Below are 25,378 nucleotides of genomic sequence, written 5' to 3'. Positions count from 1 at the left end.
GGCGCCTCTGAGAGCAAGGGGTCATAGTCGCAGGCTTGCTTGGTCAACAGACCTTAGGACTTGTGGTAAAGGAAGACAGCAAACAGGATGTAAAGTCAGGCACACAGGAAACCAAGGAGAGAGAGTCTGGTGAGCCCACACACAAGGAAGGCCGGATCGCTTGGACGAATCCAAGGGGATTGTTGGTGCTCTCACCCCACTTCTCCGAGTGGGCTAAAGCTCGCTGCTTGGCCTCAACACGCCCCCCCAAACCAACAGGACTCTTTTGATTTAAGCCACACCTTCAAGTCCTCTGCAAAGGCAGCTGCCTGTGGTAAGGATAGGAGCCCTGTGCTTACACAGACCTCACTCCTGAAAATGGTAGAAAAGAAAGCTCACTGCCAAGATCCAACAGGCTGTAGACTATTCTACTGTCCCCAGAGACAGCCAACCGAGTAAGCCTCCAACTTGCTAGTACAAAGACATGGATCATGAGTCGGACTTAGAACATTTCCCTAGGGTAATCTAAGGAGGGCCTCACATTTCTTGAACTCCCTTCATATTTCAGCTAAACAGCATAGATGAAAGCAGTTCTCTTTTCCTGTCTCAGGTCTCTGTGGCCTGAGACAGCCAGGCGAGTGGACAGCTGAACTGAATCTGAAAGACACTGCTGCCTTGAAGCAGGAAACGAGACAAGAGATGGTTGCCAAGGAAGTCAGACACGAACTGCACATGGCACCCTGCCTTGTTTCAATTTTAGAAGCCAGTTCCAGGCTTGAGAACCCTGGCAGGCCATGGGCACCCCCGGAGAAGGAGAAAAGTGCCTGCCAAGCCTGGGCCACCCAGACTGGCCAGCTGAGCTGCTTGCCCACACTGCCTGGGGTCTGCCCCCACACTCCATGCACTGACCTCACAGAGCCTCCAGGGTCCTTCCTATCCACTCTATTCCTAAGACCCCACGTCCACACAAAAAAGGCACTCGTGTGGGATGTGTTACAACGGGAAAATAGAACCAAACCTCGGGGAGCCTGTGTTCTAAACACTCGGGGGAATCTTTAGATTTGTCTTTGCTGAAGTAACTTCCGACTTGAGTGACAGGTTAGGGATCCACTATGGTGAGCAAATCTCACCAACCAACACGCTCTTTGAAGCAACACAGATACATTTTGCCTGTGGGTCAAACTGCATTTTCTACCTCAGGCCAGAGTCTGGCATCCAGATTTTAGTTCAGCTGACCTGGCTAAGAGAAAAAAAAAACAACAACAACCCAGCAACCTGAAGCATAATATCAAGAGCCATGTGTTAGGTTACCCAGTAACACGGTTACTGGGTAAGATGAGGTAAAATGGTTATGTACTTGACCAGGGAAAGTACACAAAGCCAGAGCCCTGGCAACTACTCCCGACACACACACACATGCACACACACGCCTCACACACACACATACACACACACATGCACACAGCAGCCCAACCACTCCTAGAGAAATGTCAGGGGAACCCTGCACTTGGGAGCCAGCTTTTATCAGTACTTTTGTTGTTGAAGTGATTTTAAAAAATGAAATTCCCAAACAGCCATAACGAGAAAGGACTTTACAGAGCTATTGTATCAATAAACTTTCCTTCCCCAAAAAGGCATTTAACAAATCCAAATTTTATATCTTTACAGAATGATTACTATCATGCAACCAAAAAAAAAGAGGTATATTCTGGTCCATGCATGAGCTCTGTTGTCAACCACAGATCCAGAATCTGGCCACAGAGATGCCTGATGTCTATCATCTCTATCCTGTTCTGTCCATTAAACTCAGACCTTGAGAAAACATGTATGGAAGCCTGTACACACTGTTTCCTGAGGCCCCTGCTGACTGGCCAGGCGAGTGGACAAGCTTAAACAAAGGGCTAACATTTGAGGAAGCTGAGCAAAGAGCTCATGGGAGACTCAGTGCTATCTTCGTATATCTAAAATTTCTTTTCAAAACAAAGGCAAAGACCCTCCAGGGTTTTTCCTATGACTCAACACATCATGGCTGAGGAAGGAGGCCAGGACAAGCCCCAGCTTGGAATGAAGCGATGACTTGACTGCAGAAACTAACAAAGCAACACGAGAAGGCGAAGGAGATGGCCACACCGTTGTGCAACCCGGCCGTGTGACTAATATGGACAAATCTGGCTTTTTCTGGGCTTGGAGTGGCTGAGTGTGGTCTCGGGCTTCCAGAATCACATTCTCCGTCACGGGATGTCTCCCCACACCGTCCAGCGCTCACCCGACACTATGGCAACTGCCCACTGGGGGAGGTGCCAAGCAGCGTTTCCCAACACCTTCATATTCAGGTGAGACGCTCCCTATTTTAAGAAGCATAATAAACCAAAATTACATAAGGAATGGAAAGAAAATCCATCAGCTCTCCGCAGTCTAAAGGCTAATCGTACCCCTCGCAAGCAAATGAACTGTAATCCTGACTCAGCCCTGCCTTGCCTCTCATGTCCCCGTGCTTCCATGGGGCTTCAGACAGCAAGCCACGTAAAATCAAGGTCACGCTCTTACACGTGCGCACACACACACACACTGTAAAAGAGCTTCATCTCACTGACACCGACACCGACACTAACACTGGGGGTTAAGGAGATCTTCTGAAAAGCTCCCTGGCCTAACTGGCCTGAAAAAATCAAGACTTTCCTCCTGATGGCAATTTGAGCCAGTACCCCTGAATGTAAAAGCACTTTTACATTCATAAGTCTATGCACTTTTTGCTTGTCTTTGTCATACATACACATATGTACACTATATAATAATATAGTATAAATAGTATAAATAGTGTATATACTGTATATACACTATTTCTTCATGACTAAAATAATCCCAAATACCTAATAAGCTCAGATACTGACTTTTCACAAGTTTTGTGATCTTTGAAGTAATCCCTACTTTAATGAAACATGTCTTGGGCTAATTTTAAAATCAGGAATGAGACTGTTTACGTGAAACTAAAATTAGGGAAGAACAAGAGAAAGAGATTGAATTGCAGCCCTGGTCTGCGCCTAAAGAAGGCCCCCTAACTTTCAAATGTGTGTGTCAATCATGTCTGTGTGGGACATGAGAAATCTGAGCCATGGCAAACCAGGAAGGTCTTTTTACCAGACTAGAGATGGAACCAGTGTGTCAGTCAGAGAGACAGAAGCAACTACTCTACCATCTCTTTTCACTGTGGGCTCCTGGGATTTTCTTATAGAGTTTAGAGTGTCATTAGGGTCAGATAGAATAGTAATGTGTCCCTCGACTACGAGGGACACTAGTGTCCCGTGGTATGCCAGGGCAGGCTTTACCGGCTGGAGACAGCAGCTGTATCTTTAGAAATGTCACAATCCAGCTGTTGAACACAGCAGGGCAGAGGATTCTGAGAGCAGTGGAACTACTCTGAATGAGGCTATGATACCAGACACATGTCACTGTATGCTTGTTGACATGCACAGGAAGTCCCACAGAGAGTGGGCAGTTATATAACGGTGCATAACGGTGCACGGTGGGTAATAGCGAGTCAATACAAATCTGTTGACTATTCCAAATGCGCTGCTCTGGGTTGGGTGTTGGCAGTGGGGTGTACAGGTGTGGAGGCAAGAAGTCAATGGGAACTTTACCTTCCCCTCACTTCTGCTGTTCATCTAAAACTACTCCGAAAACACATTTGAAAAAGTTTCAATTTGCTTTGAAATTTTATGCTAAATAGAGGGGTTAGGTTTACAGTAATAAAATATAATAAGGTGATCTAACATTCCTTGACAAAAGCTAGTCTACCTAAAAACAAATTTCAAACTCCTTACTAGGCAAAAGGGAAGTCTTCCAATTACACCCCCCCCCCCAGGCATCTGTCAACCCTCCTTAGGCAACTGAGCCTAAGAATATGCATCAGATCTCTAACAGGCACACGGTGGGCAGGGAGGATCAACTCCTGAAAGCTGGCCTCTGACCTCCACGTGCCCGGGATGAGATGCACACACTCACACGTGCACAATAACTAAATGTTAGATAACAATTACATTACATAAACTTGCTCATGAGTAAATCATATTAGAACAAAGTTACTAAGTGTTAATTTTCAAGGCATTGTCTCTGCTGTGATCCATGCCATTGAGGTTATTTCAGTCCGTGGTATCTGTGTTCTCTGGTCCGCATCCAGCTTTGCAATGAAAGCCATGGAGAGAGAGTGTGCCCCAGGGACTCTTGGGGCCTTTCTTCTTGAGAACAAGCTGCTAAACATTTACCAACACCTCACTGGACATAGGTAAAACTTAAAAAGAAAACTCGAGAAACTAGGAAAGAGTACTGTGTAGGGCACGGCACGAGTTAGAGAGGTGGGCAGACAAGGCAGAAGACAGGAGCAGGACAGCTCTAGGGGAAACAGCCGGGAGTGGGGAGGAAATAAAGAAAGGGAGGAAAGACACAAAACAAAAGAGCCCAAGGAGGAGGAAAGCATGAAGAAGAAAGATTCCCCCCCAAAAAAACCCCAATTATTTGTTTCATTTACTATTCTAAGGGAAATGTTGGTTACATGTAGGTAGCTGATTTGAAATAACCAACACAAACCCTTTTCTGCAAGTCTCCATTGGATTGCTCATGTGCTGGCTTTCTACAGCGAAGACCTCAATAATCAACCTTCCTAATGGCTCAGGCTTCCCTTAATCAAATGTCCTAATGCCCTGCACTGTGATGGCATCCTCCAAGCTCCTGACACATTCTTGTCTCATATGAAAATTGTTCCAGGCTTTTTTCTCTTTCTTTTCTTTTTCTTTTTCTTTTTTTTTTTTTTGCGTGCTGTCTCCCCACTTGCCATCAGGCTGTCAGCTGCACCCGCCCCCCAACACTTATATCTAATAACATTATTTACTGCTTCCAAACCAAGACGCTAGAAGAATGAACTGGATAGGTTTTTGTCTGAAGTAAACCAGTTCTACCTGACCACTGAGGCTCTCCCCAGGAAAGAATGGACACAAGGCCTGGATCTTGCTGGGTCCCCAAAGTCAACCCTGCTTTCTTTCAGGTTCTCCAATAGCCCCCAATGGCAGATACTGTCAAATTGGTAGCTTCTAGATAAGTGAGGTTACACTAAGAATATAAAATATTCATTGGAAATAAACTAAAAAGAAAAGGAAATGGAGAAGTATTAACTGCAGAACAAAGACTTAAAGTTCCATCATGGCAGACATAGTGAATGAAAGCACCAGATGCCCGGGCCCTTTAGTAGGATATTTCCTTTTCCTAAGGTGGACCCAGCCCCATGGCTGCCTCTCTTCTTGCCCACAAGGGAATTGAGGCAGCAGAGAGAGGCAGTCAGCCACAGGCAGAGACAACAAATGCAGATGGAGGCAGCCCCACCTCCCAGCAGCCATAGCCTGGGAGCTGACCCCACCGCCCCACCCAATCCCGTCCATTTCATTCCCGTTACTCAAGGGAGGAAGGAGAAGACAGGCCCTAGAGCAGTGGTTCTCCACCCTCCTAATGCTGCAATCCTTTGATAGAGCTCCTCACATTGTGGTGACCCCAACCATAAAATTCCTTTTCATTGCCATTTGAATCAGGATGTAAACACCTGTGTTTTCCAGTGGTCTTAGGTGACCTCCATGAGAGGGTTGGTCAACCCCTAGAGGGGATTGTGACCCACAGGTTGAGAACCACTACTCTAGGGTAGCTGAGCAAGATAATGGCCAGAGGAGGGGTGTCCCGGTCTCTGGCTCTGGGGGGGCCGGCAGCAAGAGCAGAAAGGACGCACCTGCAATGTAAGATGATTCAATGAGTGAAAAGTTGATCCTGAGTCCACACTGACCTCCTGAAAACATCTTTCTCGGCTATTCTGAACTGGTGCATTGGTCACAACACAAAATTTTAACAAGAATACTTTATTGAATTCACTGTGTGAAACACTGTGCATTAAGAAAAAAAATAAAAGCAACCTTTAATCCCATGGAATTTGTTTACTTTTAGAATGCTCTGATAAAAACATAAAAGCTCTAATTCCTAGGCTAACAGCATGTTTGCCCAGACTATCACACATAGAAAAAATTTAAATAACTATGATAAACAAAGCTATCCCAGAAATAAAATTTCCAAAATTACCTTCCCTGTGCGGAACATTTAGCTTGTAAAGAAAGAATCAACAAATGTTCTGTGAGTAAAAATAGAAAACCTGGAGAGCGTTCCATTCTTCAGTTCCATTCTCTGCCTGGCCCCGAGTAGGACGATAGGAAGGTCTCCTGGCTTTCCCAGGGAACCTGGCCAGCAGGGCTGGTCAAAAGCCACAGTTGGGCCTCTTGAAAAAAAAAAATATAACTGCTCTGATTAATTCTTCTCTAAAACAAAATTTGATATCTTTTCTTTGAGCCGAATACCTCTGGAAAACGACTTGTATGTTAGCAGTCACTTCAGACTCATTTCCCACCCAGCTGACATTTATTGCCTACTTAAGGTTCGAGGATATTCTGCTGCAGTCTCCGAGAACAGGCCCAAAGCATGCTCCTTTCTTCCCCATGACTACAGAAAAAAGCTGGATACACAGGCCATCCCCTTTCTCAAAATAATCTCCAGGTTCTTCCCTTGAAAATGAGATAAATATTCATCACACAAAACATTAACAAAATTAAAATTACCCTTAAGGTTGCTCAAAAACCATTATTAATGTTTTTATATGTTGAACATATAATAAGCCATTTATGAATCACCTATGTGGTTGTTTTGAGAAGGTAATTCCTTGAAGGAAACCAATAAAGATCTTCCATTTTGACTGATAATTATTCTCCATTCCTAAATTACTCAGTGGATGGCCCCCAAATTTCAAAACAAAACAACACAAAATAAACTCCTGCCCTCTCATGGGTCAATACAACTTTAATTTAAATACATGTTTTACATATTTCTAAATTAAAATAAGAATTAGTTGTGGTAATAAGCAGTATATGCTGTTAATGATGACTTCCTACATGCCATGGGCTTTTCTTGGGAAGATTTTGATCATTTATTTTTAAGGTAATCTCTGGGAAGACTAGCGAATTTAAAGGGAAAAGTCAAGGAGAGGGATTTATAGACCCTCAAGAAATGAAGGTGACCAGAGTAGGGTGGGCTGGTCCATCTTAGAGGGAGGGCAAAGATCCCTCATGGGCCTTTGGTGGAGACTATCAGGGGTCTTTAAAGTATAACCAACTTTGTCCCATATACTGACCAACTTTTCCGTCTAGATGTTCTGAAGTTGGGCCAGAGGAAGGTAGATATGACCTAGATTCCTGGGGAGGAAGACTGATGGACACACGTGGCCCAGGCCCTAAACCGTGCCCCCCCCCCATATGCTTCGGGACATGAGGCAATGCCATTGACCATTCAGGGACCTTATGTGCTCTCTCTCTCTCTCTCTCTCTCTCTCTCTCTCTCTCTCCCTGCCTCTCTTCATTCCTTCATTGATGTATGAGCAGGCACTGCTTTCAGTCTCAGGCTAGATTAGGTGACAGCTTGTTTATCCAAAGACAGACAGGTTTTCATTTGCTAAGCATCTGCCCGGTAAACTGCTCCTGGAATGAGCTTACTAAATTTTAAGCCTCCTGGAGTCTGATGAAGAAATGGAATATTTTAGCTGAACAAAAGGCGGTTGTCTTTGAGAGGCGCTCCACGCTGTTCCGGGAGTCTGTAGGGTGTTTTCATTATAGTCGTGTTCTAGCACCAAATCAATGATTCATTTTTCTTTCGACTTGTCAGAGAACTGCCACACCCAATGCAAACATGAGAAAATTCAGCCTACTAATTAGAATTGTAGAGTATTTGCTCATGAGAACTTGGCAAAAGAGTCTTTTTTTTCTTTTTACCAGTCTGAAACTCTGCACTTTACTGCCTCGCTTTAAACAGGTTATATTCCACTAATATGAGCAGGGATGACGCAACTCTGCCATAGGGCTTCCTCATAGTGAGTTTACGGTGGCCGCTGCCGTAGCTCACAGTTTGCAGTGGGCAAGTGCCTGAGTAGCATGTGAACGGCCTCGATTTGGCCACCAGCACTGCAATCACACAATAGCAGCAATAATAACTAAAGTGAACCTCGAGCTCTTAACCACAGCAAGACTGGAGCCAATTCCATCCAAATGGGTAGAGGGAAAGCATAGGACCTATTGCTAACTACTCATGCAAACCTGGACATCGAAGAAATAAGCTGTTTTCTCACTGAAGTTTATATTTAGAAGCAAATGGATTTGAATGTTTTTTTCCTAAAGAAACTGCTGAAATGTTTCATCTGAGAAATAACAGAATCCCACCAATAGTTCAACCAAGATAAAGTCCTTTAGAAAACGTGTCAGACATATAACAGGAAAAAGTGCCTGGTGGAGGAGTCAAATTGCTGGAATTCACGGCTGTGCCAGGGGCCTTAGAGTAAGAACAGGTCCACAGTTCCCAGGGGCCAGGCCTTCCATCTTCTCCCACTTCCTTGGGGCTATGAAGCCTGACCATGCCATGAAGGCTATCTGAGATTTGTTTTCTCACCTTAAAAATGGGGTAACTGGTTGTATTCCAAAGGTTTTTTGTGGGGGTTAAATGATACCATCTGATGGAACTTTAGGATCCCATCATTATACAAAATAAACACACATTCTAAAGACTAAAAAAAAAAATTGCTCCCCACATCCTACCATAACTGTCTTAGTTAGGGTTTCATTGCTGTAAAGAGACAGCATAACCAAGGCAACTCTTATGAAGTCAAATATTTAATTGGGGCTGGCTCACAGTTTCAGGGGTTTAGTCCATGATCATCATGGTGGGAAGCATGGTGGTGGGCCGGCAGGAGATTTCCACATTGGGAGGCAGCAGGAACACAGGGCCTGGCTTCAGCATGGGAAACCCAAAGCCCCCCACCCCCACCCCAGAGACAGACTCCCTTCTCCAAAAAGGTCACACCCCCCAGTGGTGCCTCTGCCTGGTGACCAAGCGTTCAAACCGGTGAGCCTACAGGGTCATTCTTTTTCAAACCAGCACCATAACCACCCACAACAAAGTTTCTTCATACTGTCTTGTCATATTAGTTCTTCCAAGACTAACCACAAAATTCTCCAGCATAAATTGATTTGCTTAATCTGAATTTGTTCATAATCTTATTCAAACTAATTTGTACATTTTACCCCTTAAATTTTTATTTCTTAAGCTTTTTGTGATATTCTTTCTCTGATGCTCATTTTATATCTTAACTCAAACTTCCCTCAAGTTAAAACAAATATCACCATTACTTTATTATGAGCTGACAAGGTAAAGGACAAATAATTCAGAGAAGGCCACCGCTGACAGCCAGTATTATAAGTTATATGCCTAAAATATGTAAGTCAAATATGCCAGTTCTTCTTAAAGGTTAACCCAATTAAATGCAAAAAAATAAAAAAGCAGCAAAATTGATGCTAAGTATCTTTGCTGGCATATTTCAGATTATCTCAAAAGCTGATAATTGAGGGATGTTTTTGGAGAAAGAAAATCATTTTTAAACGGTTTTTGATGAGCCAAGGGAGATAACTCACTAGGTGAAATGTTTGCCGTGGAAGCATCAAGGCCTGAATACGAGGCCCCAGAACCCTTGTAAACCGTTAGATGTGGGGTATGTTTGTAACCCCAGCACGGGGGAGGCGGAAACAGTGCCACCCCTGGGGCCCAGCAGGTGAGTTCCAGGCCACTGAGAGACCCAACCTCAAAAAAAAAAAAAAAAAAAGAACTGGGTGGCTCCTGAGACACTGCCCATGAAGTTGACCTTTAAGTGTGCCCGTGGTGCTCTCTTATACTCTCTCAGTGTCTCTGTGTGTCTCTCTGTCTCTGTCTCTCTCACACACACACAATTTCATCCTTACATTCCCATCTTAAGACATCTTGCCCAGGGCAGGACTCCTTTGCTTCACTCCCTCTGAAACCAGAGAGTGCATCAGTTGGCTGGCCATTTGGTGAACTAGTTGGCCAAGAGTCTCAGGTTCTCATTCTTAAGCTCTTGGAGTCCCCATTCCTTTAAAAGATTTCATTTTCTCCGATGAGCAGCCAGCTTTCTGGTACCATCTCTAACATCTTTAAAGGTCAGAGCTGCAAAGACACAGGCTTTCCTCATTTTTTTTTCCACTTGAAGGAAAAAACCTGAAAATAAGCCCAGTAGCAAACATGATTTCCCAAGGGTGTAAGCTGATAAACAATAATCTTGCTAGAAGAGAGTTTGGAGTTCAGGGTCCTTGGTACTATATCATGGGAAAATGAGCAAGTGTGAGTTGGTGTCAGAGATACCAGGATATTTCCACATCCCATGGGTAACACATCCTGCCCTGGTGCACTCATCCCCCAAATTCATCTGCTGACAGCTTACCTTCCTTTCCCTGAGACCTGACATTACCCACTAAAATGAAAGGTAATTAAATCAGTTCAGGTTATCTGCATTATAACTTCAATGAGTTTGTCATATTCTCCCTTGAAAACTGGCTTGCAGTAATAAAAAAAAAAAAAAAACGTTACTAGCAGTTGCAATGCTCTGAGTAAATGTATTAATAAATTCATTGACACACGGGGAACAAGACAGGTCCTGCTGTCATATGCTTTCAACTGTATGGATTTCTGTCCTCGTGTAATGGTTTCTTGACAACTTTACCTTTCCCCATGCGTGTTTGAAAAGGATGAGGTCTTCTCATCCCCCTGTGGTTTGAATGTGAAATGTCTCTCAGAGTTCCTGTGTTTGAACACTTGGTCTTGGGCTGCTGGTTGTGTCTCAGAAGGTCTTAGGAGGAGGAGCCTCACTGAAGAAAGTTGGTTTCTGAAGGGCGGGTCTTGAAGTTGTATGCCCTGCATCCATTTCCTGTCCACTCTGCTTCCTGTTCTAAGATGCCGGTTTTCTGGCGGCATTCTCCTGCCACCACAAAGCCACATGCTGCCGTCCCTTTCCCTCCATGAAGGCCTGTCCCCTCTCTCCCCTCTGTCCTTTGCAGATACCTGCTCAAAGAACAAATAGGGAAGTGAAGAAAGGAAGAAAGACAGGAGGGAATATGCCTGCCTTCCACAATTCATTTCACATTTGCCTTGAGGGAGTCTCTCAGAAAGGAAAACCCCATTTTTACCATTTCTCCTTCCATCACAAGACAGTGCTTTAGAGACTAGTATACATTTTCCTCTCACTACAAGTTTCCAAAGAAAAACAAAATCAATGCTGAATAAGAAAAAATATGGCAAGAATTTATTATCCTGAACTTTTCAGCAGAGACAGAAACCTGCGCTTTCATTTCTTGCTCTATGGAGACCCGAGTGAACCCATTGCTCCAAATCTCATGCACAGATGGGCGCCCCGTCAGAGCACAAGCCAGCATTAGTATTCCAGTGTAGCAGAACCAAGTCCTGTGCATGCCAAGAGCTTCCATGACAAAGGAGAGTGTGGTAACCTGTGATTGCCTCCTCAGAAGACTTTCACCCCCCGTGCGTCTCTGCTCTGTTCCCAGAAACTTCCTTCAGCTCCCAGGTTCAAAGGAACACACAGTTATAATTTACAGCCGTGAAAAGGAACCATGACTTCAAGTCAACAACGAAAGAGCAGATTTCAAAGCCAGCACAGCAATGTGGTATCAATGGAGTGGATTTAGGGTGTGCATGTCACTAGGCCCAGAAATGCCACTGCTGCTCCGAAAGTGCCAGTCTCCACCTTTCACCCTCCACTTTGGGACCTGTTCTGACTACAAAGTACCACAGACTAGGATTAAACAGCAGCCATTCATCTCTCACAGTTGGAAGCTAGAAGTCCAAGATCAAGATGTCAGCATGTCCGCTTCTTGCTGAGAACCTTGCTGAGACATAGCAAGGAGGCACTGGCAAACTAGAAGACAACAAAAAGAGAGAGCGCTGATCTCTTCATCCCCCTACAGGAGCACTAAGACCATCAAACAGGCTGTACTCTCATGACCTTCTGTAACATGGTCACTTCCCTAAAGCTCCATGTCCACATGCCATCATTTTAGAAGTAAAAATTTTACCTTAGGAGTTAGTGGCAGGAAAACACAGTCATCCCATAGCAGAGACACCCAGGGGCAGCCAGGAGAATGAGTGACTGGAGAGTTCACCTTCACAAAGGTATCGCAAGAACAGGAGATAGGGCACCGTGAAAGGCCGATGAGGCAGCCTGCTGGGAAAATGCTGTGCATCTTCTTGAAGAGACCTCCCATGTTAACTCGGATCAAGGTGAAAGCGACATGTAAGATGAAGAGAGTGGGGACATGTGATTCTGGCCAAGGGAACCCCTGCTGACCTGTACAGAGAACCTGAAAAGGGAGGTCAGGGGTGGAGTAGGAGGTGGACAGCTGCAGAGGAATGAACAGGGCAGACCTGGAGCCTGGGTCACCTCGTAAGGAGTAAATGTTCTATCCAAAAGGGCCAGAGGAGAGAGGGAAACAAAGATTCAGTTTGCATTCTAGAAAACAATCAAGCTTCTGAAGATGACTTTCCTGAAGCACCATAGCACCGATGAGGAAGGCTAGAGATAAAGATAAAGGAAACCACATCCCAAGGACCATGGCCCCTGACCAGGGCCTGTAGCTCAAGCATTCTGAACCCTGACATTTCCACTGCCTCTTTAGGGATGGGAATACAGTAAGAACTTCCTACACGCAGATTTCAGGACCAATGGCAGCATCCCACCTAAGTGACTTGGGAATTAGTGTAGCCTTGAACAAAAACAAATGATATCTCTGGTGTTAGTTTCTTCCCTACAAAATAAAGAATGAAGACAGCACCCCTCCCAACACACACACACACACACACACACACACAAACACACACACACACACACACGTCACAGAAGTATTGGGGGAATGGAGGAATGGAGTATATGGGCCACCTGAGTCCAGAAGCATCGCGGTGAGGGAGCTGATGGGTGCTGTGGTGCTGTTAACCTAAAGGAAATGGGTGGCCCTTGTTGTGAGGCAAGTGACAAGTGAGAAAGCGCTGGACTGCAGCAGCAGCTGGGAGAAAGAAACCAGACACCAACAATGTAAGGAGCAAGTACCAACAAGACTGGGACTACTGGGTGTGCCCGAGGGAGGGAGGGGCAGAAGATAAGGATCTCCCGTGATATTTTCCTGTAACGGCTATGAACACGAAGGGAACTGAGGAGGGTGAGAAAACTTGGAGAGGAAAATAAGACGCTCTCTTGCACAGCTGGTCACGAGCCTCCCTTGAGGCATGAAGGAAGATGTCCATCTTGAAGTGCCTTGCCAATGGTTGGAATTCAGGCTAAAGAGACAGATTTAGAAGTGGTCAACGGTTGGACAGGGACTGAAGGCGCTGGCAGGGAGAGTCACATCACTCAGCAAGGCTGTACAAATGGAAGACACAGGGAAAGAGGCGATAAGCCACAGCAGATACCATTGCAGAGGCACACAGGACCTGGGAAGGGAACCCATGAGAGGGGAAGGATGAAACTAGTGACAGTGCTGGCTTAAGATGCTCAGGGACAAGAGAAAACTACAGAAGGAACTGAAGAGCTGCCTATACAGTCAAAGGTCAAATCAAAGTCAGGCCTAGGCAAAGCCACCAGACGGAGACACAAGATGGTCCCTAGGCCAGCTGTGCTGGGAGCTGACATCAGACTCCCATGGCCGAAAGAGGTGTGTGTCATGGGTGGAGAAAGACCTGGGGAAAAATAGAAAGGGAAATAGAAAGATAGCATGGTACCATGGGTGCAAGGCACCAAAGGAGAAGCATTTGTTTGGCAGAGAATGGTGGAAACTACTGTTAGTTAGTGCTAGTTTTAAAACTGTGTGTTGCAGTTTCTCTCTTAACTCAGCTAGCACCCTAATGGAGACTGAACTATTATATATGTTTAATAAGCAACATAAGTCTATATTAACCCTCGAAGCAAACCTTGTTCCCTCTCAGCTAAAATCCCTGAGATACTTGCATTTTATGGCTTTCTCTGCTCCAGCTGTTCTTTCTCATGATGACTCCTGGACCTCTGCCCAGGGCTGAATCTACCCTTTCTCTCTCTATCTCCTCCTCCCCTGGCTGGCAGGATACAGGTGTGACTCTAGCTGAGACCCCCTAATGGGGGGAGGCATGAAGACTGGGGTGACCACCTCCTAGCCAGGCAGGAATAGTGGAGGGAGGGGAACAACAACCCACTGACAAACCCTTTGATTCAAACATTACCCTGCCTACAAGAAGGGCAGGGATAAAGAGGGAACAAAGATTGAGGAAATGTCCAAACAATAATTGGCCCAACCTGAGACCCACCCCATGGGAGAGAGCAGCCCCTGACACTGTTAATGATGCTCTGCTGTGCTTGCAGACAGGAGCCTAACTTAACTGTCCTCTGGGAAGCTCCAGCCAGCAGTAGATTCAGACAAATGCTGGGATTTGCAGCCAAGCAAGGAGCAGAGCTCCTGGGGTCTTGTGGAAATGTTGTGGGGAAAGATAGAAGGACCTAGATCGGTCAAGAACCTCACAAGAAGACCAGCAGAGACAACTAATCCAGACTCATGGGGCCTTACAGAGACTGAGACATCAGCTAAGGAGCATGCATGGTCTGGACCTGGGCCCCCGAACACATGGCCCATGGGCAGCTGGTTTTCATGTGGGCCTCCTGGTGAGAGGGGGTCCTGTTTCTAACATGGAGTCTGTTGCCTACAGGGCTGCCTTGCCTGGTGGGGCTGCCTCGCCTGGCCTTGTGGGATGAGGATCCTGGTATGATTTGGTGTGCCAGGGGGATGGGGGGATTTATAGGGGTAAGGTGTCTTCCCTTTTCTGAGGGAGAAGTGGAAAGGGGAAGAGGGAAGGAGGGGAGGGGACTGAGAGAAAAGAAGGGAGGGGGCACCCTTGGGATGTGAAGTAAACAACCTGAAATTTTAAAAGAAAAGAACAGAAACAAGGGACAAACAATGAAAATTGACCTGCTTTTTGTTTTGTTTTGGTTTGTTTTGTTTGTTTGTTTGTTTGTTGTCTTCAAATAGTTAAATACACCAAAACGTAAGATCAGGGAGGCCCTGGAACATACCTGCTTATGTTCAAGTTCAAACACACAGAACCCTTTCATCTACAGTGCACCCAACACGCATCCCCAAAGCTTAGCGCTTAATGTACGTCAACACCTTGTTTTTGCCTCCCTCTCCTCTTTCTCCACATCACAGAGGGCCATCCACAGCTGGTGGCCACTTAGAAAGTCAAGGGAAACAGCAACCACACGCCAGCCATATTCCACATACCACACCTGATGTTTTGCCAGCAAGGCCTCCCACAAGGATGAGCCCGACAACACAGAGAGGGAAAAAGAAAGCTAAAGAGATCACAAGAACTGTCTACGCTCATGTACTTGCTAAACGAGGGATTACAGAATAAAGACAAGTTAGTCCAGCCACAGAGCACAAATTCCACCCATTTCTCACACCTCCAAAGGGAGGTGTGATACTTACTTTTCCCATAAGTGCAACAAAATACTTGACTAAAAGCAACTTTAAAAAAGGAAGGCCTTATTCTGGCTCACAGTTTGAGGAGGGACAGTGTATTATGGCAAGAAGGGAATAGAGGAAGGAATGTGATCTAGTCTCCCTGCTTCTCTAGTAAGGAACTAGACAAAGATGAATGCTGGTATTCTGCTTATTTTCTGTTTTTTATTCAGCCCAGGACCCCAGATGCCCAGGTTCCAACTGAGTCTTCCTACCATCGGTTAAATCTCTGTAAAAATACCCTCCAGGATGCTGTCAAGAGTTTGTCTCCTGGATAATTATAAATCTTGGCAGACTGACAATCAATATTAACTATCACATGAGGCTAAGTGTGGCTTTCTTTTCTTACTTTGCCAGTTCATAATTCTTTTATCCACAGAGTTTTGTTTGCTTATTGTTTTGGTTTGGTTGTCTGTTTAATTCATTCTAAGCGTAGGGGAAACAGAAATCTTTGTGTTCACAGCTGAGATGCCAAAGATGTGGCAAGACAGGCTAATTTGATGTTTGTGAGCAACGTGTATGCACAACGTGAGGTCTCACACTGAAAATGGCAGGTCTCATGTGGACACAGGAGCCTATCAACTAACAGGGCTGTGCCTGCAGGCCACACGGGGCCATAAGAACGTGATCTATGCAAATATGGAAAGGTCACCTCGGAAGATGCTAATTGGTGCAATTAACATGCCTGTGTGGTCATAATAATTTTTTTAATATTAAAAAAATAAAAGGATGGGTCCAGCAAGATGGCTTATTGGGTAAAAGTGCTTGTGGTGCAAGCCTGACTCCCTAAATTCAATTCTCAGAAGGAGAAAACTGACTCTGGCAAGTTGTCCACTGTCCTTCATAAGGGTGTTGTGACACATGTACACACACATGTTCTCACACACAAACATGTAAACACATTAATAGTAACAATAAATTAAGTAAAAATACTAGGATGATCTCAGAATACTAATAACCACAGATCAGTCAGTCAACTAAAAGAATAAATACTTGGAGGCTGAGGAGTTGGCTTAGTGAAGACCACTCGCTCATCAACCATGAAAACCTGATTTCAAATCCCCAGCATCCAGGTAAAAAGTTGGGCATGGCTGCGCTTGCCAGGAGCACCAGCATTGGAGGGGACAATAAGTCAGAAGACCACTTTTAGAAAGCAGACCTCAAAATGCAAAGTACAAGCCAGCATATGAGAATGTTCATGGCAAGGGTACCCTGCCATTACAATGATTTGTGCTTAGGAATGTTTTAATTTCCAAAGCGAACCGAACTGCAAAACTGGAAATACAGACATTACTTTGAGGCAGGGCAAGATTGGAAGAAAGTGACATGATTTACCCAGCAACCACCCTGCAACACTTGCCGGCGTAGACAGTGTGCCAGATTTCAGATGTTCTTAAAAACACTCTGCAGATCCAGAAATGCCTTAAAACAGGATCCCTTGCATATGGGTGCAGATTTAGCCTCACAGCTCTGTTACAATCAAATTCCTAGCTCAAAATTTCACTTTGCAAGCTTTCCTACAAGATTAAAAAAAAAAATAATCTATAAACACATAACGAATCATTGCAGGATTTAATGGCCACATTTATCTGTGAACATAAAAGACTTTTGGATTGAGTAAGAAGGGCCATACCCCTGGGCTCCACTTTTGCCATGCCACTACCCTGAAGCCCTTCTGGAACCAAATGGACCTCCATCTTATGTTGACTTGACCAGAAGCTTCCAAAGCATAGACAGGCTCCTTCTAACTGGGCAGAGGCACGGGCATAGGGAGGAAAATGATGTGCACAGAGCCTGGACGTGGGTTGGGGAGAGGTGGGCAAAGCCACTTGCCATCCAGTCTGAGTCCCAGCGCCTGCGTGTTGGAAGAAGAGTAGGGCGGGACGTGTGGCCAAATGCCTTCAACCAGGTAGGACTGTGCCAGGGAAGGCCACCAAAAGAGAAGACACCGGACGTGGAGAAGATTTTCCCAAGTTCATTCCGGCTCTGAGTTCTGGGGCGGGTGAGGACTCAAAATTTATACTTAGCTTTGCAAGCCATCCTGAGGACACAGTTGTTAGCCTAGGCAGGCGGGGCACACGCATGAGCACGGCTACGGGGCTTAACACACGGAATTGCCAGTACTGAGAGGGAACCTATGTAAGTCCTTTGCTCTCTGCAGAGTTACAGATGTGCCTGGCAGTTAGTTACCTGGTGGTCTTAGAGTTCATGCCACTCACCCGCAAGCCACTCCCACTTATGGGAGCTTGGCCTTGCCTCTCAGCTTTCTGAGTCTGTTTCCTCATTTGTGAAATAATGTCAGCCAGAACGCTTTCAGCTTAGGAGTGATGTGAATAGGAAATGAACTGGTATCTCCAGGTGCCTAAAACAGCACCTAGGACAGAACAAGGGCTCTCCAAGTGTCCACTCCATTACTCTCCAAACAAAATCGACTGGGTCTTGCAAATTTCCACGTACAGCCAGGTCTACATGTTTCTTCTTCCCCATTCCTTTCTAACTTGAAAGGTTTGCGCACTGCAAATGTAAATTGTTTTTCATCTTCAGAAGAACACAGCTCAGCTAACTGCCGGTACAAGTCCTTCTAAAACTAAATGTGTGCTCTCCACAACTCCAGCTCAGCGTGCGACACGGTCCTTTTGCTGCTGTAAACTCTGACCCCTAGCCAGTTGTCTTGCTGTGCCAATAAACATTTGGACAGTATGACCAATTTCCAGATTTAAATATTAAAAGCCTTCATATTAATATGGCTCAAAGCTATAAGTCAAAGTAGGTCCTTCTCATGCAGGAGCCGAAGGCGGACATGCTTGAAATTGTGAGGGAGAAAAAGCACTGAGAAGAGAAACTGCCACTGACGATAGAGCCCCCTTCAGTGAGGAAACAGACAGGGGGAGGCCATCCCTGGCTGTCTCGCACTCCGCGCGTTTCTTTGATAGTTAGCAGAGTTACCTCCTAATCGGTACAGTGCCTGCTAGTTGCTAACACGCCTCTGACTGACGACACGCTGCCCTGCAGGTAGAGCATCTTCTATAATTTCACCATAGACGCTTCTTCCACACTCTGGCTGTTTGTTATGGTGGGAGGCCTAGGGGCCCAAGGAAAAACAACACAAGGAAAAGAGTCAAGGTCGTGTTTACTCTTTGAAATGTGAGTCTAAACTACATGCTCAATGCCATGAACATTTAAAGTTCCACCACCACCACCATCAATTATGCTAAAGTAATTACCAAACGTAAAATACATAATTTTGTCAGGCTAAGCAGGTAGAACTCTTTATGGTTTTCCAAGGTACCTCTAATGAAGCATTGCTAATTTCAACAATAATTTCTCAAACCTTCTCCAAACCCAAAATGGAGTAGAAAAGCCAAGAGGAAATAAAAGAAAATGAATTGTAGTCTAAAAGGCACCACTGAACACACCCATTTATCCAACAAAAAGTCCATCTAAATCAAATACATTGTTTCTTTAAAGAGTTTCACCATCTTCCTATTAATAAAAGCCCATGATCATGCTCAATTTTGCCAGTTTTTACTTATGCAACTGAATGGGCTTTTTACGAGAGCTAGACTAGAAAAGCAATCTTTTTACAAGCTTATTGCTTATACAGTTACCTTCATTATATAGCAATCATTCATCGGTAGTCGGCGTGGAGAATGCTATTGCCTTGTGCAATATGAACACTGTGTTCAAAATAGACCATAAAATAGGTGAAATCAGGATAACTCACATGGGTTGGTAAAGCCAGCAAGTTCATCTGGCTGTCTTCTTTGTCGAAAAGCCTAACAGTTGCAAGAACACCAATCTAGCTTTAACTTTGAAACCACATTCTTAATTATTAATTTCCTCCATGCTTTCACTGTTCCAAACTCCTCTCTGCTAACCTAAGCAGAACACTTCACCGCTAAAGACTCTAGGGAAATCATTTGGCCTTTGTCATTTTTCCTCCCTACATCAGATGTATGTGTGTCAGACCTGTGCATAACCTCAGACCCTGAACTGTGGGGGACCCTGTGCTGTTGAGCGGAGCTTGGGCGCCTGGAGCAGACAGATCTGAGGCACACTGCGCAGCCACCTGCCTAGGCACTCCTGGAGGCTTTCCTTGGGTGCCGGTCGGTGGTCGGCAGGCGGGAGTAACAGAGCTTGGGAAGTCAAGAAGCTGCAACAAACCCCAGAGCAGCTTGGGGGAGAATTGTCGAAGGTGGCTGAAGAAGAGGGGGATTTGGTCTCACGGTTATGACGTGCAATTTAAGGAGCTAAGGGGGGGCGGGCTCTGAGAGCCCCAGAACGTCTTCTCTCCATGGGCATCGCAAGCCGACCCCCCCCCCCTTTTCTTCCTTGCCACAGAAATTGCGGCTGTCTTCGTGAGGGCACCCACTAAGCGCTCTCCTTCCCCAGCCTCTGCTAGGGCGCAGGCCCGGCCAGCCACTCGGAGTCCCACTGGGTGTGGGTAAGGCTGAGCAGACAAGCTCAGAACTCGGGGGAAAGCACCGCGCTGCTGGTTACCAACCCTCTTCCCACGCCCTCGAGGGAGCCCGCAGCTCTCCAAAGTAGCTGGACCCGGGAGAGATCGCGCAGCGACACGCTCCAGGGGCTCGGTCCCCGGGAGCTAGGAGACGCCGCAGCCGGGAGCCAGAGCCACGGAAGGTCCCCGGGTGGGCGCAGAGGGGCGGAGGAGGTCCCGACCCCCGCCCGCGCCAGCTTCTAGGTACCTCGCAGCCGTACAGCTGACCCAGCTGCTCCACGATCCATTCCTCCAGCACCAACCGCTTCCGAAGCTCCTTGCGGTCGTATTTCACCGTCACTTTTCCCTGCTGGTGGCGTCGCTGCTGCTGCTGGCCGGCGGCGGCCACCGTGGCCACCGGCGCCGAGTCCTCCCTGGAGGAGCCCGAGCCGCGGCTGGATCCCGGGCTGCCGCCGGGGCCACCGCGGGGACTCTGGAAGAAGACGCGCGCCCCGCCGCCGCCGGCCCCGCCGGCCGCCTCGCCGCCGCCTGTCACCACCGACATGTCCCCGCGCGCCGGAGCCGGAGAGGGGCCCGGAGAAGGGGCGGGCGAGCGCCCGCGCGGCTACCACCGCGGCCCCGGCAGCCTCATGCGAGAGCCCGCACCTGCTCCGCGCGCCCAGCCGCCCGAGCCTGGCGGAGGGAGGAGGGAGGAGGGCGGGCGCGGAGGGCGGGGACCCAGCCTTACAGACGCCTCCCAGGACCCCCGCGCTCCAGCCCCGGAGACCGCCCCCGGCTGGGAGTCCTCCGAGGGGGAGAACCCGCGCCTGAGAGGAGCTGTGTGGCCCGGGGAGGAGCCTGGCATGGGTCGTCTGGGTGGCGGGGGACAGTCGGTCTTCCACACGGGGTCCTGGGCTCTTGCCCCGCAGAGACGAACTGCGCTTCTCGGTGGTCTTGGGGCGCACGAAATCTGTGGGCTTCCTCAGTGAGGATGCGCTTGTCCCACCGCGCAAAGGTCGTGGGAAATGACCGCTCCCGGGCCTTTCGCCCCTGGTCTCCCAGGAGGGCGGGAGTGTCTCCTCCCCTCTCCTTCGGCCCCACCCTCCTTCGGCTCCAAACACACATTCTTATTCACGCCTTGACCACCACAGATGCCGCTGCCTCTGTTGGATTGGGAAGAAAATTGGTGAGGCGATGTTTGTGCAATCAGGCAATCACCGCGCCCGAGAAATTATTTCCAAGCCGGTTTTTCTTTTTCTTACCAAGCGCCTGTTTCCCCCTAAGCTGGGCACGGAAAGCTTGATTGCCCAGAGGGCGATGGGTTAGAGCCACCACGACCTGAGCATTTCAGCATTTGTGGGACTTAAAATCTCCCGTTGTGTTCTCGGCTCGGCCTCCTTTCCTCCCAGGGCTCCAAACAACCTCTTTTCTAAACCCAGGAAGGCAGCTGCATTGACTAGCTTGTTTGAAAAACATCATGCAACCAAGTAGAATTACGAATGAATGAGCTTATTATAACGTTTAGGGCGAAGAGGTGGGATGGGGAATTATAAGCAGAAAAAAGCATGTGTGTGTATAAAATTACAGGGAGACACTAACATGCTCCTGTTGTACAGAACAGCTCACTTCTGTTCAGGCAACTGAAAGAAACCACACAGACGTGCAGATAGACGTAACCAGCGTTTCAGATTGCTAAACCAAGCTGCGGAAGGTTCCCTGAAGCTCTCAGAGGGAAAGGCGCCATTCAGTGAGCTTCCTTTGAGCGTTTTCTACATTGGAGAGAATGCCTAGGTGGGAGTCTCCAAGGTCAGATGGGAAAAGGAAGAAGCAGCCGGCAGGCCAGGCTCGCCATCATCGCTTCAGTTCTCCCCACGTTCTTAGGTGTCTTTGTTTCTTCAACGTGGGGTTTTCCAGCCAGGAGCTGAGGGGATTTCCCCAGTGTTCCATGCCTGCAGCTCCCTGGGAAGACACCATCAGGCCCTGAGAAGTGCCAGGGAAGGATTGGGTCACAGACAGGGCGTGCCACAACGCGGTGGCAGAGGTAGGCCCAGAACTCCTCTTACCAGAATAGAGTCAACACTAAATCCCTGCAGAAAGAAAGGGCCAGCTGTGTGTTATGTGAGTTTTCCTGCAAACCAATCAGAGATAACACACATGAACGACCACGATGCTGGAGACAGAGGCCATGTGTGCGTCATCCCCCATGACTGTCTAGTCTAAGACTGTCTAAGACTGTCTTAAACCTGAGCAACAGCTGAGAGGTGAGAGTCTTCACAGAGTCAGACTGCAAGGACGAAGTGCGGGGAGCATGGCAGTCAACACACACACACACACACACACACACACACACAGATTGAGAGAGAGAGAGAGAGAGAGAGAGAGAGAGAGAGAGAGAATGAGTTGCCTCCCTCCGGTCAGCTGGTTCCTTGCCAAGTTCTCAGACCCAGCTTTAACAAACAGGCATTAGCCAGACTTGTAATCAAAACAGAAACAACTGAAATGTTAGTGAAGGAGGAGAAACTATACATTTCTGCCCTAGTCTGGTGCTGAAACCCCGCAATGCTAATTATTTTGGAAAGTGTTTCGATCCTGAAGTATGGCGGCAAACAGTGGGAAATTCCCCCTCCCTGCTCTGAAACTTTGGACAATGAAGTCAGTCATTCGAGAGCGGCTTCAAAGAAATCATGAAAATTCACAAAGTTCTCTCTGAAGAATACTAAAGTCAATTCTTTCGCACTGCACAGGATGTTTTGTCCCTGGTGCTTGAAACTTTTTCACTTGCTACTTCAAAAGTGACAAAAGGCGCAGATGTCAGGCAACCAGACCTTGCAGAAAACTCATGAGCTGATTGGCTCTTCACATAGCCCTCCGTTCCCCAACCAGTCACTGTGGCTTGCAAACAGGAATGAACAAACACATGTTTTTCTAACCAGAACATAACTGACCCTGGAGGTGAATGCCACACCCTGTCTCCCCAAATCACAGGCCTCACTCTACACTTGAAAGCACAAACCTCCACATCCAGATCCCTACAGGCACCTCAAATGCATCTTTGTGTATTTCCAAAGGTGAGATGTTTGGAAATGAAATTTTTTCCAGGCCGGTCCTTCTGTTAAGAGGACTAGTTAAACTAGCAGGGTTTAGCCTTAGAGAGTGCTTGCCTCACACCAGCAAGCACCATCTACACACACACACACACATAACACAAATATCAAACTCATCAAAGAGCCGTTCTCATATACATACATACATATATATATATATATATTACATGTATACATACATACATACACACACACAGAGGTGATATTTTTTTATTTTGATGAATCGCAAATGAACAGAGCTCTTCAGCAAAGGCAGTGAAGGGGTTTTAGAATGCAAGAGATGAGCTTTTCCCGTAGGTAAGTGCTTCCTCCTCTGAGATCAGCCTTAGAAAGTGGCAAATGTCAATTTCTTCTCTTCATAGCTTTGTTTTCTTCTTTTGGGTACCCCCCCCCCTTGATATTTGATTTGGGTGAAGGTGTTTTTGTTTTCTGGAGTTATATAGGTCTTTTATCTAAATGTGATCCTTATGCCTGAAGTTAGATGAGATTTTTAATATGTGGTTCTGGATGTCCTTCACCCTGCCAGCGAAACAGATGCTATATTAATGTTTATGCTCAGTCCCAAATTTCCTTAATCCCTGAAGACTAGATAGCATCATAATTACAAGACACCTGGTGATCTCCCTTGGGGATGTTATGATTACAGCCTCAGGCCACAACTTAAACATAGTGTTCTTACCTAGAGTAATAATGCCAATAATAAGATGTTTAAATACTTGGGCTGGCAAGATGGCTCCGTGGGCAAAGACACTTGCTGCTAAGTCCAATGATCTGGGTTCGGTCCCTATAACCCAAGTGATGGAAGGAGAGAACCAGCTTCTGCAAGTTGTCCTCCGACCTCCACACAAGCCATGTGTGCAAATGAGTACATACCGTGCACACACACACACACACACACACTGCATATGGCTTAATTCTCTCAGGGGTGGGATAAGACAAACAGTGGCTTTAAGTCTGGTTTTCACCTTAAACAAGGAAGAAGCCCGGTCTGTGCTTCGGGAGTCTATTCACTGTGCACACTGTTTTCAGTTGTCAGAATAAAACTAGACAGAACCGTGTGGCTTTGCTACCTCAGCCTGGTCTCTCCTTTGATCTCAGTGTTGTTTTTAGTTTCTTCTAACTCCAGGTCTTTGATTCTATAATCTAGTCAAAACTCCAAAACAAATCCAGCTATTACTTGCATTAATTATCAGCAGTCATCAATCACAAGTCTAAAATTTTGTCTCCACAAAAATTCAGTAGGGGGAAGGATTCAGGGAACCGGAGGGGTTAAGGACACCACAAAAAAAACCTACAGAGTAATCTAACCTGGGCCCATGAGGGCTCACAGAGACTCAGGCACCAACCAAAAAGCATGCATGGGATGAACTTCGGGCCCCTACACATATGTAACAGGTGTACAGCTTGTTCTTCATGTGGACCTCCTAACAATTAGAGTGGGGCTGCTCTGACTCTGTGCCTGCCTCTGGACCCCTTTCTCGTAGCTGGGCCGCCGTGTCTGTCCTCAGTGGGGGAGGATCCTTACTTGTCTAGTGACTCTAACTCATACAATATCTTGTCTCTCTGTAAAGCAAGGTTCAAGTTTGTCTCTAGAGGAAGCTTTCCTCCTGTCTAGACCAGGGCTCTTGTCTTCTCCCCTTTCTCTGCAGGAAGACTCATCCTTCCCCCGTGTCTCGTTCTTCTCCCCCTCGGCCCTGCTACCACCCTCCCACTGGAAGTGCCCTCAGCAAGGTCACCAGCCAATTCCAGTCAGAGTCTTTGCTACCATTTCAACATGGTCGTAACTCGACCTCATGCCACATTTGAGGATCTGTATCTCCATGCCTTCTCCTCTGAGCTTCCTGTTCCAGCTCCCTCCTGTTCTCAGCTGCCTGTCTGTTGCTGCCTGGCAGCAGCCTTTGTGAGCCCCTCTTCCCTTAAAAGGGAGTGATTCCCAGCTCTATGCACCACCCATCCCTTGCTCATTGGTCAACCTACACAACAGACAGATTCTTCAAAGATGAGTTTATCTGAAGTAGCAGTGAATGGAAATACATGTAGGCGGACTCAAAGAGATTGATTTAAGGGGGAATTCTAAAAGTGCGATGGGAAATATTGCACAAGCCGTTTTGATGAAACAATCCTCGGGCCCAGGAACCAACAGCAAAGGTCCTAGGCAGGGAGAGGGACAGATCCCGTTGCAGAGATGGGTTTTGGTTAAGGTTGTAGTGGTCCTTGAGCAAGACTGTCATTTTTCATGAACTACCACCTATCTTCCACAGACACCCTACAGCAAGACTGAGTTGGTCTCAGGTGCCAGCTTCAGATGGACAGCCAGACGGTCAGTGCTGGGCAACCATGTTTAAGGTAGATACCTTTATCAAGTCATTAGAGAAAAACAAAAACTGAACAGTGAA

The 25,378-nt window shown here is 46.7% G+C and overlaps 1 protein-coding gene across 2 annotated transcripts in view; it reads right to left on the bottom strand.

Annotated features, from left to right (window-relative positions):
• Positions 1-20,919, bottom strand: part of Ppp1r14c (protein phosphatase 1 regulatory inhibitor subunit 14C) — an 84,159-nt gene extending 63,240 nt beyond the window's left edge. Inside the window, exons 1-2 of one of the 2 annotated variants that reach the window (XM_055615848.1) lie at positions 20,147-20,919; positions 17,339-18,522 (exon numbers count right to left, since the gene is read on the bottom strand). In XM_055615848.1, the coding sequence (XP_055471823.1) occupies positions 18,409-18,522; positions 20,147-20,443 (411 nt within the window). In that variant the 5' untranslated portion in view covers positions 20,444-20,919 and the 3' untranslated portion in view covers positions 17,339-18,408. Of the gene's footprint in view, positions 1-17,338; positions 18,523-20,146 lie in introns of those variants that run through there. The other variant, XM_055615847.1, reaches the window with a different exon arrangement.
• Between the last annotated feature and the right edge of the window lie 4,459 nt (positions 20,920-25,378).

This window comes from Psammomys obesus, unplaced genomic scaffold, assembly GCF_907164565.1.
Source record: "Psammomys obesus unplaced genomic scaffold, mPsaObe1.curated_primary_1811, whole genome shotgun sequence".
In the NCBI taxonomy this organism is placed as follows: Eukaryota; Metazoa; Chordata; class Mammalia; order Rodentia; family Muridae; genus Psammomys; species Psammomys obesus.
Note: the sequence above shows the minus strand (reverse complement) of the source record. Positions and strands in the feature narration are given on the sequence as shown.